At 34.0% G+C, this 15,864-nt stretch overlaps 1 protein-coding gene across 4 annotated transcripts in view; it reads left to right on the top strand.

The window, feature by feature from the left end:
- Nucleotides 1–15,864, top strand: part of MYT1L (myelin transcription factor 1 like) — a 119,677-nt gene that overhangs the window by 90,734 nt on the left and 13,079 nt on the right. For all 4 annotated transcript variants that reach the window (XM_058177807.1, XM_058177817.1, XM_058177798.1 and 1 more), the window contains exons 14-15: nucleotides 11,689–11,751; nucleotides 15,189–15,272. In XM_058177807.1, the coding sequence (XP_058033790.1) occupies nucleotides 11,689–11,751; nucleotides 15,189–15,272 (147 nt within the window). The remainder of the gene's footprint in view (nucleotides 1–11,688; nucleotides 11,752–15,188; nucleotides 15,273–15,864) is intronic.

The following is a 15,864-nucleotide window of genomic DNA, read 5'->3' as shown; positions in this document are numbered from 1 at the left end:
GAAAGCTTTTTTAAGAAGTAGGCACATAGTCCATCAAGTCCAATAGATAGAGATGGTTTTAGGCTGTGCAATACCTTTTCAACATTATCTTCTGTAAAATCTATATGTATTAGATCATTGTAATTAGTTGTGGTACAACTAGGAAATGTGGAGCATGAGCCATTGCTGTTTACAAAGACTGAGCTGAAGAATGTGTTAAAGAGGTTGGCTTTAATGGATTCATCATTACAGTCTTTACCGTTAGGTCCTTTTAGAGGTGGGATGGATCTTGAGTCTTTAAGTTTGTTGTTTACAAAATTATAGAAGACACAGATGGATTTCATATGCAGAAAGTTTTCCTCGTGTTTGATGTGATAATTGGTGCATTCAATCTTTATCTGGTGGCATAAGTTTTTGAAGCAGCTTTTAAAGTTAGCTACGTAGCAAGTTTTGTTTTTTTGCCAAAGAGTTGTTTTTTTATTGGAGCTTCCTTATTGTTATGGGTAATTTGTTTTTTCCGGTTTTGGGAGTTATTAGTGGTATGTATGGTTTAATGACTCTTTTGACTTCGAGCAAAAAAATGTTATAATAGTCTTTGACAGTATTACAGTTAGTGAATAAAATTTGCCAGTCAAGAGATGAGAGGTCGGTGTCTATGAGATCATAGTTGGCTTTTTTAAAGTTATAACTGGGGATCCCATCATTATGATAATTTTTGTAAGGATGTATATTGAGACAAAAGTCAATCATGCTGTGGTCACTGTTGGAAAAGAGTGATTTTATTTGGTCCATAAATTGAGTTTAAACTGTTGCAGAAGATGAGATCAAGGCAGTTGTTGAGTCTAGTGTTGTTAGTTACTAGTTGATCCAGTCCCAGATTAGTAACAGCATTGTACAGTGTTGCATGTATGGGTTCAGTTGTACATTCCTTTAATGTCCAATTAATAAGAGGTAGATTGAGGTCACCAAGAAAGATAAGAGGGTGTGGGCAGGAGGCTGCCCACGTTAGTAGTGAAGTTAACTTGTATAACTTGTATAATGTCATACTCAGGGGCTCTGTAACATAGTAAGAATTGAAATGTGGTATTTAAGGAAAGCTTAAATACACTTGGGGAGTATTTCTCTGATGTCAATATGTCTTATTAAAATCTCTTTCCAGATCTTATACATTCTTAACCATTCAACATTCTGAATATCCCAAAGTTAGATAGTACAGGTGTTCTTCATTCGGCAACTGTTCCAAGATACAATAGCACTGAAAGAAGGGACTTGGAAATGTTCCTTGTAGTTGCATGTTCATGTGACTGCCATTTGCAAGCTTTACAGTTGGCTTCTAACAAGCAGAGTCAAAGGAAAAGCTAGCAGGAGGTTGTAAATGCCAATCATATGATTATGGCTTACTGCGACACCCAGGATTTGCCTAGTAAGGGCAACTGGAATTTCCGCAACTGCCACTCTAAATTATCATGGTCACATGGCATTACATTTTATGACTGGGTTGTTTAGTGACAGAGTTACCGGTCCCAATTACAATTGTTAAACAAGGACTACTTCTAATGGCACGTTCAGATATTACAAAAGCAGTCTCAAATAAAAGTATAATTATTGTGAAGTAGGTTTTAATTACTACAAATGCTTTGGAAGTCTCATATTTCTATTTTGTACATTATGACATACCCTCTTTTTATAGAATTTATATAATGCACACTATACATATACTATTTGATAGTTCCAGTGGAATATCTATATATGAGATTTCTATGCTGTTGTTGTTGTTGTTAACAACTTGTAAAAGCACTTTGAGCACAAAATATTTGATTATTCAGATCTTTCTTTAGCATAATAGAAAGACTGAAAACTTCCATAGTCTGTTTAATTACATATTCCTTTTTATGTGTAAGCCACTATTGGAATTATCCTGAATAAAATGTACCATCATGATAATCTTTCTAAATTTCTAATTTAATTGTGTAGTCTTAGAGCCAGTTTCAAAATAGTGGCACTGACTGATTTTAAGATCAATTAAACAATAGTTCACCCTAGATCAAATGTACAAATTTGAATTAATTAAAATATGATAAACAATAACTACAGTTATAAACAGTAAGTTGTCTAGTAGAAATCTCTATTATTTCCTCAGGAAAATATCTCAAAATCTACAGGGGAAACAGGAAAAGAAAATATCCCTTGATACACATAGCACAGCTGCTTCTCTTTTATTTTATTTCATTATCATTTACATTTAATGAGAAGTTGGGGTTGAAGCAATTATAAAAGCCCTCATGAGTTGTAGAATTGTTTAAAAAGTACTAATACTAGACACCAAGACATTATATCAAGGAAAAAATCTACTGCCCTGAATTTCAGCCTACTTTTCCAAAAGTATCTGTTCTGAGTCATTTATTGAAAACAGACAGCCTGCAAAAGTCCTACACTTCATAACAGTATTCCCTATTGATGAAAAACTTCCTGTACTCTATGTACAAAGAATTATCTCGACATTTAAATATAGTTTCATAGGCATTTGAGATTTCAAGGGCAAATCATGGCCATGCAGCTGCATCTTTACCTAAACTTGTGGGACTGCTGACCACATCTGTCACATAACTGTGGTTTAAAGCATTTCTGTGTGTTCCCACAAATACTCTGAATTATATTTTGCCATTTATATCCAGAATTCCACACCATTAAGTATGATATATTGTGTTGAAAACTTTAGTTAGCAAGATACTATTGCACTGAATTTAATCAAGTTATATGTCTTTGGATGACCACTGGACTTTATTTTGAAAATTCTTTCAAATTTTAAAATGTTTTTAATTTGGGCTCTGAAATAAGGAAACCCGCATTCAAGTCTACCCACGCTATGGAAGCTGATTATATAACTGTCACTGTCAGTCACTGTCTTTCAGCCAAAGTGGTAAGATTTCACAAAGTTCTAATTGTTGGGTGAAAATTGGGAAGCATTTGCTAAATCTAACCCTTGAGATTATATAAACTTTTTACCAGCAGAGAGAAAAATGCAGTAGATCCAAATTAAGATTGTTTTCACACAAATTATACATTAGACCTATTAAATTAACTTTAAAAACTAGATAGTTATTATGGAGCTAGATAAATACACTTAACTATTGTGGATTTTTTTGCAATTCTAATAATGCTATGTACAGTTCTCTACATTTGTAACATTACTGGTGTATTTATTAAAATATAATCGAAGTGCTGTCCCGGTGTTTGGAAGCCGTACGGGTCTGGATGGGGAGAAACAGGCTCAAGCTCAATCCCTCCAAGACGGAGTGGCTGTGGATGCCGGCATCCCGGTACAGTCAGCTGAGTCCGCGGCTGACTGTCGGGAGCGAGTCATTGGCCCCGATGGAGAGGGTGCGCAATTTGGGCGTTCTCCTGGATGAACGGCTGTCTTTTGAAGACCATTTGACGGCCGTCTCCAGGAGAGCTTTCCACCAGGTCCGCCTGGTGTGCCAATTGCGCCCCTTTCTAGACCGGGATGCCTTGTGCACAGTCACTCACGCCCTTGTGACGTCTCGTCTGGACTACTGCAATGCTCTCTACATGGGGCTCCCCTTGAGGGGCATCCGGAGGCTACAGTTAGTCCAGAATGCAGCTGCGCGGGTGATAGAGGGAGCCCCTCGTGGCTCCCGAGTGACACCTATCCTGCGCCGGCTGCACTGGCTACCTGTGGCCTTCCGGGTGCGCTTCAAGGTGTTGGTGAATGTCTTTAAAGCGCTCCATGGCATAGGGCCGGGATACTTACGGGACCGCCTGCTGCTACCGAATACCTCTCACCGACCCGTGCGCTCTCACAGAGAGGGGCTCCTCAGGGTGCCATCGGCGTGACAGTGTCGTCTGGCGACACCCAGGGGAAGGGCCTTCTCTGTGGGGGCTCCCGCCCTCTGGAACGAACTCCCCCCAGGACTTCGTCAACTTCCGGACCTCCGAACCTTTCGCCGCGAGCTTAAAACCTACTTATTCATCTGCGCTGGACTGGGTTAGTGTTTTAATGGGTTTTAATGGGTTTTAGTTTTAAATTTTAATTCTGGCCAATTTTAATAAGTTTTTTAATTTTATTTTAATTTGTATTTATAGTATTGTATTTTTACTTGGCTGTGAACCGCCCTGAGTCCTTCGGGAGAAGGGCGGTATACAAATTTAAATAATAAATAAATAAATAAATAAATAAATAATATGTACAGTTTGTCTTTTTAGAAGACTTTTCCTTAGAGTAATGATCCCTCATATGATATGACTTCTGTTTCTTGAAACCTTGTAAGTAAAATCCATACAGAAAATATAATTGATGACAAAGTACAGTGTTTTCATATAAAATGGCTTATATTTTCTTAAACATATCAATTTCTTCTTATTAGCCTTGACCAACAACTGGTCACCTAACAACCATTTGAAATTATGGCAGGCATGGAACAAATACTTTATAGCCCATAAAACGCTTCTGGCCATAGTAAAATATTGTGCCACCCTTCCCCCTGGTTCACCTTTCCAACCTGTTGCAGCATCCCGTAGTTATATAGATACAATTTGCAATGTTTCTTGCTGGTTTGCAGCACTTTTTTACTGCTTTCCAGCTAAATAGCCAATTTGAAAGACCGAAGTCACAATTTCATTCATGACATTTGCTTAACCACCACTTAATAAATGCTGCAAAAATTGTGAAATTGGGTCTAATCATGTGGGTGTCTCAACTTAAGACTGTAGCTATTTACGTCCAGAAATCGTCCAATTGCAGTCATAAATCAAGGACTACCTGTACATTGAGTATGTTTACGATACCTTATAGTATATTATGCTTTGCATGTTTTAATTTATATTTTTGTTACAATTTTTTTGTATTATGTTCTTTGGTTTTAAAAGGTCACTATCATGCTGAACGGGCATTGATAGAACAATTCTCATCTCTGTAATTTCTAAAACAGAAGAAAGCATAAAATAAGACACCAGAGTTATACTATTAAAATGCCAGTGGAACTTTCCTTCTTTCTGCATAAGAGTATTCTTTAGTGTAGCCAAGGCTAGCTGGAGAGGATATAACTCTTCTTTCTTAATCTAATGCAGTCCTGGAGATGCTGAAGTATCCCTGAAGCTAAAACGGTTTATTCTCCTTAAAATATCTCAAGAATATTAATCACAAAGTCTTGATTTTCCAGCAAAAAGGTTTCAACACTCAAATAACCTCATGACTCAATGCTGCTACATTAAAAAGCCACCTGAAATCATCTATGTGTGAGTTGAGTGGTTATATAAATTTGTTTAATAAATAACAGCAATATAAAAGTGCTGCGACCATTGTAACTTATTCTTTTCTTTTCTAATCCATTCTGGGAACTCAGTTTTGTATTGCCCTCTTTTTCTGCATCTACAGGGATGGCTTATATTACATGTAATAGGGAAATGGGCTCAATTTGTTTACCTTGCACGATTTAAGATCTTCTCATCTTCATTAGTTCACAGCAATAGAGAAGGGACTAAAATAAATTTCTGGCCAAAGCATTGTATATTAGTCCAAGTGGCTAACAATATCTATGCTAAGAAATAATTTGCAGCATTAGGATAAATTGGTATACAAAAACAGAAAATTGTCAGATTCTTACTTTTTTATAACTTGATTGACATACCATGCAAAACCATAATGTGCTTTGATTTGGCTTAGAGTGATGTGTTGAACCCATCCATCAGGGCTTAACAAACCAATTCACTGTGACTTATTCAAGTTACCTCATCCTAAACCCTTAGATGGGGGGTTTCAGCCACTGTATATTTTTGTCAAAAGCAGGACTACAACCAAGCTGTAGTATTCTTCCAGTAGAAAAGATTTTCCATGTGATTTGGAATTACCCTCTTCAGGATATCCCCTTAACACTGAATAAAACGTGAAGAATCTCTCATTGTACCCAATTTTAATGGGCTTTGAAAAGCTTCTAAAATCAATATTTGGAATTCCCCAGATAACAGAAGAATACTGTAGCCCAGTGGTAAAATCCAATTTTTTTTTACTACTGGTTCTGTGGGTGTGGCTTGGTAGGCATGATGTGACTTGGTGGGTGTGGCAGGGGAAGAATGTTGAAAAATCCCCGTTCCGTCCCCACTCCAGGGGAAGGATATTGCAAAATCTCCATTCCCACCCCACTCTGGGGCCAGCCAGAAGTGGTATTTGCCGGTTCTCCGAACTACTCAAAATTTCCGCTACCGGTTCTCCAGAACCTGTCAGAATCTGCTGGATTTCACCCCTGCTGTAGCCATATAATGTGACATAAATGAGGAAAATTTGGGCAATAGCACATTAGCAGAGAAGATGATTTGCATGTAATAGGTCCCCAATTTCATTCACAGTTACTCCAGTTAGAAAAGTATCAAGTAACATGTATGGGAAAGACTGAATGCTCTGCCTGCACTTGTAGGCAGCAATGAGTCAGATGGACAACTAGCCTGACCTAATATGTTATAATATTTCAAGTGAATGTGGGAATACAGATCATATGTGTAACCAATAAAACTAACCTTTATTAAAAAGGCATCAGTACTTCATGTGTATCTATATTTCCCAACAGATAACGTATAAAAATATAGTCTCTTTAAATGAAGGAATGCTACAAAATCCAGCAAGATTGCCCTTCCAAGTCTGTACAAGAATTTAACTGAGAATCCAGAACTATTAATTGGATGTGACTTATACTTGAGTCATACAACCTTTATCTGAATAGATATGCATGTATGTGGGTGTATGTAAACCTCTGCATAAAATGTTGATTGACATGATTGTGTCACATTGGGACATGAGCTAAACCTGACATTAGTCAAGTGTGCTTCATAACACTATTTCTTTTCTGTTTTGGAACCTTAAGTCATTTAATTGTCTCATACCATAAAGCAGGAGTCTCCAACCTTGGTCCCTTTAAGACTTGTGGATTTCAACTCCCAGAGTTCCTCAGCCAGGAGTTGAAGTCCACAAGTCTTAAAGGGACCAAGGTTGAAGACCCCTGCCATAAAGGATCCTTTATCCTAATTTTAAACCTAGGTATGACTACACTGTATGTATTAGGTACTGAAAGAACAAGATGGGTTCAGTTACTCAGACCATAACTCAGATCAGTGGAGAGAGGAGAATAGATAGGCTTGACCATTTGGATTATATATGGAAAGTATCTGCCCTTAACTACTTTCTGCTTAGTACAAAGGGAATAAAGGGAAGGTTAATAATAATAAATTATCTATTTTTAGAAGACACCTTTCTATAGTTAGTTTATTTTAAATTCACAGCTTAAATTTTCCATTAACGAATCATGTAATTTTTCTCTGTTTTTTTCTCTGTATTTTAAATTTCATTCTTTTAAATGCCTATGATTTTGGAAGGAAAGAGAACTGATTTAAAAGGCAACAATGGAAAACAGATTAATATAGTAAAACTTAATTAAAGAGTAAACATAGTATAATTGCTAGAATGACAATATTTCAAACTTTATCATGAGAATCTAGTTTACATATTTATATTTATTACTCTCTTAATGAAGATGGGAGGATAAAGGCACCAAATGGATGGGACTACATAACTCATACAGGTGGGGCTGGGTTTCAGGAGTGAGTTTTGTGAGAAGAGGTTTATTTCTTAATTGTGATGTGCCTATTTTTAGAGCTTGCAATAATGTATTTTTTTTTAAGTTTTAAACATTGTGGCCAGAAGAAACTATGAAAAGACCTTTTGCCCTTTTGTAAGAAAGAGTTGCAAAAGTTTACCAAGGCACAAATAGTAAAAAGTATGAATGCAGTTCATACTTGCAGTTTCTGGGCAAAAAATAAATCTAATCAAAACAATCAAAGAAAACTGAGTTCATCTTTTTTTAAAAAATATCTATTGCAATTATTTTAGAGTACTACTATTCTTGGGTTGCTTTTTTCTGTATTTGTATTTAAATTTACCACTCTAGAAACATCTTGTTATAACATCTTGTTATATCTAATTTATTCTATTTCAAGAATTTTTTAAAAATCATATTACATCATTGAAACGTTTAAAATTATCAAGACTATTTTTTTTCCTAATTTGGTTCCTATTTTAGTACATTCTAAACTGGAATATTTGAAGAAAAAATTATGTATAAAACTATTGGAACCAAAACTGTATTTTAAAAAATGTTTAGTTGTCTGTGTATTATGAGGCTCCATGTTATTCCCATGTAACCAATAAATCATTCCTGAATATATCTTTATTTTTTTTATCTTTATAAAAAGAACTTTCAATTTCTCTATAGTAATCATGTTTACACATTGTACTAAGCCAATATATATTTTAGTAACAGTTGAGTGAATAAGTAATTACTATTTAATAAAGTGATTACTATTAAGTAATTACTATTTAGGTTTGACTGATATATTCCTTATAATAAGGAATATAAGAGCACTATCTGACTATAAAAACTATTTCTCCTTTAATTAGGCATTCCAGAGTAATTATAGTGTAATATTTTGTCTCTTCAATCTTACTTGATTAGAATCAGTTCAGAAAGATTGTTTTGAACAAGTCAAGCAATTCATATATCAACCGATATGATGTTAGTATCTATTTATTGATGATGGAGAACAGTTTCATTTGCTTAAAGTATTTTGCACATTAAGTTCATTGCAAGAAAGTTGCACAAGACTTTTTCAGTAGGATGAACAGAGCAGACAACGAAACAACAGACTTCCTTTACAAAACTATAGGTAGGTTGTTGTTGTTTTTACTCTAATCCAACTCCTGTAATCCAATGCCTCTAATCCAACTCATTTTGGGCATTTGTCAGAATAACTATTTCTGTGCACAATTTTCTGAAAGCGTTAGAAAGAAAGGAAAAAGAATCTAGGAACAACTAATTGGTCAATTGTTGATATTCAAATTCTATTTGAATATGAAGTGAAAAAAAAGGAAAAGGAAAGCTGCTAGCATCAAAGCAGGATCTCTGTTTTAGATTCATTTGCCTTTTAGGTCCTACTTTCTCTCCCATCTGGATCACAGTTTGCGGAGTTAGGACCATGCTTCTTTCCCATTTGGGACTTTTTCCATATGTTCTTATTTCACATTCAGATCTGAAGCCAATTATGATTGTTTTCAGCAATTAGAAAGTTACCACAGGGTTCCATTGTGCTAGAAAGAATGAACAATCACCACCTGCCACAACCGTAGTTTCAGACTGAACAAACATTGTGATCATGCTGATTCTTTTTCTATCTGGGATCAATTACGAGATAATGCAATGTATAGGTAGAAATTGCTTTTGATTTTCCTATTTCATATTCAATTTCTCTTTCCATTGGCTAAGCACTTTATTTGTATTTATTGATGGTGATATATCACAGATTTAGTGTATATGTCAGTATCACATTTCTACATGATTATATTGTTTACACAATTTTTGAATAGAATACTCTCCCATTAGTATTTCAGTGCACCAACAAAAAAAAATACACTCAATTCCTTTCAGATACATTCTAATTAGTGAACTGCTATAACTCACTATTTGCATTTTTGTGCATTTAAAAAAAATTAACTACTAAATATGAAAATAATCCTTTCCCCTCCCCCAAAGTATTTCAGGATTTCTGTTACAAACCTAGAAGCCTTAAAAGTTACCATTAACTCATCTGATAGAACTTGTTTCTTGACCACTATTTTAGTTCATAGACTTATTCTTACTGTTCCCACAGTATCTTAGTTCAGAGTGAATGGAGGTAAAGAGATGATAATTTATTCTGTCAGCAATCTGGAGGAATGCTATTGCAAACAGCACTTTATAAATGGGTTACACATCTTTCACTTCATTTTTTTTTCTCAGTGATATAAAATTTGTGAGAAAATTTGATCCACTTTATAGATTTAATCTAATATCATTAATAAATGAATAATGAATTGAAATAACAGACATGATCTCTTCCCCTGAAGTGGCTTTTTCCCATTTAATAAAAAATTGTTCTTTAAGTCCATGGAGAACTTGTCAGCTTGCCAGTTTAATAGAAAGCTGTTTATTATTACACGGATAGTTCAGATCTTTAAAACTTAAGATCATTGTATATGACATGAAAATCTAAATGTTATGTCATAGAAAAGAGGTCTATTGCCAGCCTAACGTTTTAGGGCATTGACTTGAAAGTTTGAGAATTTTCCAAGTATTAAACTTTGTCTTAAATTTAGAAATGTATGACTGAATTTAAATGGTACAAAAGACTGTCCTAATTGGAGAATAAATCACAATCTTACAAAGCTTTTATTTTTTTTAAAAAAAAGGCTGAAAATGCATACTAATCAAATCTAAGTAATATATGGCATTGGAGGGAGAAAAATAGAGAGTTAAGCAGGAGGCAGAGGAGTGGTGTCACCACGACAACCTAGCTATAGTCTGGCCTACCGGGTTGTCTTCCAAAGTAAGAAGGATCTCTGTCAGAATGTGTGAAAATTAATGCTGTATAAGTTGCATTATATACTACAATGAAACTTACAATGAAAGAGAAACGACTATAGAGAATTTATATTCTAATTTATTTTGATCTAAGCTCATAGCCCATCAAAACTATATTTTGATCTAAGCATCATCGTGTAATGTCATGCTACTACATGCATAGGGTTGACACTTTCTCTTACCTCCATTCCACAGAAAGAATTGTGTATTCCTTGGGGTATTAATCATTTAAGATTTTTTAAACATGAAACAGTATAAGTATCAGAATTTGCGGATCTATCATGTGTGAATATGTATAGGAGACCATATATTTGTTTTGCTGAAAGTTCAGCTAAATAGACTTCAACTTTTGAACTCTGAAATTTGTGATTTATCAAGTAGAGGCTAAAAATATGATTTTCTAAATGTGCTGGATGAGCACATTTAACTGTCTTAACATGCTTAGATTTTAGTTTTATCCTTGGTTGTAAAACTCTAGAGTGAGATACTATATACAATGGGTTAATTTCTAGGTATTTTCAACGCTATAAAAATATATGACAGACTGAGATGTAAACTATAATTTTTAAATCCTGTAGACTCTAAATGCAAGTTCTGGCTTTTGTCACAAGAGGGCAGGATCTGTATTTTAGATATACTTTATTTCATGAGTATTACTTTCAATTTATTAAAATATTTCCTGTGGCTAAAACAAATTATCCTACTTAATTTATGCATTCATTATTTTGATGTAATCATCTACATTTACAGGCCTGTCAAACTGGCGGCCTGCGGGCCATGCCCACCCCGGCTCCGCAAAGGCAAAAAACATCATGATATGTCACAATCCAGCTCGTGACGCGATCGAGTTTGACACCCGTGATCTACAAGATACCATATCTAATTATTAATACATTTGTGTGCTACAATAACATTTTGTGGGTTGTTTCTTTTAGTTTCAGAGCTTTGACCTGAGAAGTCAACAATACTGTAGCATCAGGGCTTAGCACAGAAGAAGATGCAAGCCAATGGAAAATAACAGCTGTGGCAAATGCGAGATAGGCCCACTGAGAATATGCTCCTAGTGGGTATTTAAATATATAGTCAGTAATGGATGATCGAGCTAAAAATGAAACTTTTTCATTTTAATTAATAACAATTTTTTCCAGCTAGTGAACAAAGATATTTGCAATAAGATTAAAATAATAACAAATATTTGATAGTAAGAGAAAATTGTTCAATTAATATTGTTGTTACTTCTTTATTTTAGGTGTCCAACTCCTGGTTGTGATGGCTCTGGACACATTACGGGGAATTATGCTTCACATCGAAGGTATGTATAAAAGTGAAATTCTTTGTGACAGCAGTTTCCAAGAAAAAGACACTAACAGTAAGTGATTTCAAGTCATAAGATCACTTTCCTATAGTTGCTGTATTTAATATAAATTCATAGCAGATACAAAATATCAATTAAGGTCATCATAACAATGATTAAATCTCCAAAACAATTCAGCATTCAGTTTCAAACAATTAATTATACTATAAACAATTAAGGTCTAACATAGTACTAAAGCAAAATCACAAATAATTTACCTACTTAGCAAATATTACTAGCAAAATAAATTAAGATGCCAGTGTAATAGTTTCTTAAATGTTACATATTCCCACATCAGATACAGGAAAAAAAAGAGCAACAACCAATTAAAATGCAGCATAGATTCTAAAGTGCTTGAATCAGAAATAAATAAAACGTTTCCACCATAGTTATATATCAGTAAATAATCTGCTACCTGTTTTACAGAGTGCCAAATATAGAATATAGAAATCATATTTCATACAAATACCAATAAGGAAATGTATAAGTGAAAATGGATTAAAAGTTAATTGAGGGACTATATATATTAAATATAAGTTTTAAAAAAACCAGGTTGCTAATTATTAAAAAACAAAGAGAGAATAGGAATATTTGGGCAGTTTTCTAAGTGGTGAAAATAAGAACTTCTTAAGACTTAGTGATGGTACCAGTGTCTTTTATTTTCTACATTTTTTTTTTCTGATTTAGCTATAAAGAGTTAGCTGGCTATATTTGCAGATAATAGTAAATTAATTGGGGCAATGGAAACCAAACATGATCATGAAGAGCTTCAGAAGCATCTCTTTAATACTGAATGAATGGTCAACTAAATGAAAATGTAGTTCAATTATATATGTACAAAGTGATACAGATTTGTAACCTCCCTGCCCTGCCCCAGGAGACAGGATAGAGATAGGGATAGGATCTGAAAAAAAATGTTAGGGGTATAGTGAAAAATCAGAAAAAGATGTTCATTCAGGTGTAGCAATGGTAAAAGACAAATTCAGTGCTAGGGATCATTAAGATTGGAAATGAAATGGCAAACCTTGTAATGCTGTTATACAAATATATGTTGCATTTGCATATAGAATACCATGTAAATTCTGGTTGCTACATTTGAAAAGTACAGAAGGAAAATATAAGAATCAGAGGTCTCAAACACTTGTTTTATGACAAAAGTCTACAGGTAATCCTTGGCTTAGGACCACAATTGAGCCCAAATTTTCTGTTGTTAATGTCTGTTGAGACATTTGTTAAATGATTTTTGCCCAATTTTACTACTTTTCTTGCCAAAGTTGTTAAGTGAATCACTTTGGTTGATAAGTTAGTAACCTCATTGTTAAGTGAATCTGCCTTCCCCATTTACTTTGCTTGTCAGAAGGTTGCAAAAGGTGATCACATGATCCTGAGACACAGCAAATGCCATAAATATGAACCAGTTGCCAAGCATCTGAATTTTAATCACATGATAACGCAGATGCTGCAAAGGTCATAACTATGAAAAAAGGGACATAAGACATATTTTTCAGTGTCATCGTAACTTTGAATGATCACTAAACAAATTGTTGTAAGTTGAGGACTATCTGTAGTACTTTTGGAACTCTATAGCTTAGAAAAAAGGCAACAGAGAATGGCATGTTTAAGGACACAGAGATAGAGAACAGGAAAAGGTTTTGTACTTCCTTAAAACATGAGGAAATTCAGCCATCTGATGAAGTTAACTGGAAAGAACGGGCAATTTTTCCCCATCTATCTACTGTATAATTTACCTGTGAAATTCATTAGATAAAGTGATAGCCACTAGCTTGGACTCTTTAAAAGGAGATTGGATAATTCCATGGAAAACCGATCTATAATTCTTGGGAGTTAATTTTATCTCTAGGAGGACAAGGGAAGCAGTAAGTTATATATTCCTCTTTTGCTTACGAGCACCCCAGAGCTTCAGGCTGGCCACTATATACAATGATCTGGCATTGCTGTTCTTATATTCTTGCTATTTAAAAACAAACAAACCAAAAAATCTTCTACCAATTGACTTACATTCCAAAGATTTCATTAGACTTCATTAAATATATTTGGCTTGCTGTAGAGTCTTTCTTGACTGCATTTGTCTGAAGGAGCCAAATATGAATGTATAGATCTGCCTTATTTATACCATTCATAAACATTATTTGCTAAACTCATTCATTAGTGATTAGGAGAGATTAGGAGGGACAAACAATTATTCCATATTGTGACTCAGGCCTTTAGGAATTTTGATTCTTATTATATTTAAAACTAAGAATGTCTCATTAGCTAAATCTATACATTTTTATGTATCACAGGGCTACCATGGAATAAAAACAGTGTTTCTGGGTCAGATAATAATTAGAATGAAATGTATTTATCTCCATTCAGCATCATTTGCTGGCTAGAGTAGAATAACTAATATTGTGCAGATGTCACATAAAAGGATTTGCATTCCTAGACATGGAAGAGCTTAACCCAGATGCTGTTTTGCCCAGTTCATTTCTGGTTCATTTCATGTGTTGTACCTTTCTAATTTTTTTACTCATTTTATAAACAGTAGGCTTTTTATATTATATTAAGACATATGTGGAGGGCTACTTAAATTATACTTACTGTCTCCACTAGATTCTCCACAAAATATATTGACTATAAGATGTTTATGGACTATGAGAATCTGCATTTTGTTTGGAACTGGATTATACCCACAGGCTCAACAGAATTGCTCAGGCACAGTCAATGTGCAGAAACTGGGTAAAATGGCATGTTGAAAGGGTTTATCTGGATTGCTATGAAATCCTTGCATTCCTCCATATGGAAGAGTTTGATATAGATGATACAGCTTCCTTTGTATGAGAAGCCTAATTTAACTTCAGTGTAAAAAAACAAGTACTAGGATCACATTTTGAATTTATAGTAGTGATGAATATTCACCTACAAGTAAATTTCTTATATTAGGATAAAGGTGGCATTAATGAAAAAGTAATACATTTACAGTGTATTTTTTTTTTACTTTGTGGTTTAGAGATGAAGTGGTTGGCAAAGGAAGAATACTTCACAACCCTAGAAAAGTATGATTCAATTATACTAACTGCAAACTGTATATAACTTTCTGATTTTCATGATTCAGAGTTCTCTGAAAATCAGCATTGTTCCCATTTGAGATTTCATTAAAAATAGCTATTATTTTCTTATTACTCTTAAACCTGAGCCTATATTCACATCTAATGAAAGATGAGTTCCCTCTTGTGGTTAATTCTTGCCATTGTTCTTTCATTTAAAAACAGTAAAAAATTGAAATCAAAGGTAGAAAGAACTTAACCTGCATGTCATTTTTATTCAGTGTGCATTTTTTTAGATTAGTTGATTATGTTTAGAAATAAAAAAATTCATTGATTTTCTTTATTCAGCCTTTCTGGTTGTCCACGAGCAAAGAAAAGTGGGATTAGAATAGTACAAAGTAAAGAAGACAAGGAAGATCAAGAGCCAATTAGGTAAGTATGGATCGCTTAATATGATTTAATCAACTATGTCGATTTTCTTCTTATAGTTGAATGATAATGCTCTCCCATGTGTATAAATTTTGGTAATTTTTAAGCTTATGTATGTATATAATTAGGGTTATCTTTTTCAATTTCTTACCATATAATTCTACCAAATAATAAACAAGCGAGTTACCCAGTACAAGCTAGAAAAAACTTGTTTTGGTAAAGAAGTGTAACACATTGGAATATTATCCAGTAACACAATGTATTTGCATATTTTTCATGCCTGGTCATGAGACAGAATATGAAGAAAGCTTTCTCTTGTCATAGGCAACAACAAGAAATTATGTTGGATTAAAACCATTTTCTTTTTATGTACAAATGTTTGCATATCATTTGTTGACTCCCCATCACCACACACACATACCATTTTTATTTGTCCAGGAAGGATTTTTATAAAGCAGCAATTACAAAAGAACCATTAAAAATACAGTGGGAAAGACAAATATTGAAAATAGGACAGTGTTTCTTGTTTCATTTTTTTAGTAGAGTCTTCAGGTGACAGAATTCTGAAAATTACAATTATATTAATACTGTAATT

Source organism: Ahaetulla prasina, chromosome 1 (genome assembly GCF_028640845.1).
Source record: "Ahaetulla prasina isolate Xishuangbanna chromosome 1, ASM2864084v1, whole genome shotgun sequence".
Lineage (NCBI taxonomy): Eukaryota > Metazoa > Chordata > Lepidosauria > Squamata > Colubridae > Ahaetulla > Ahaetulla prasina.
This window is presented reverse-complemented; position numbering and strand designations above follow the sequence as displayed.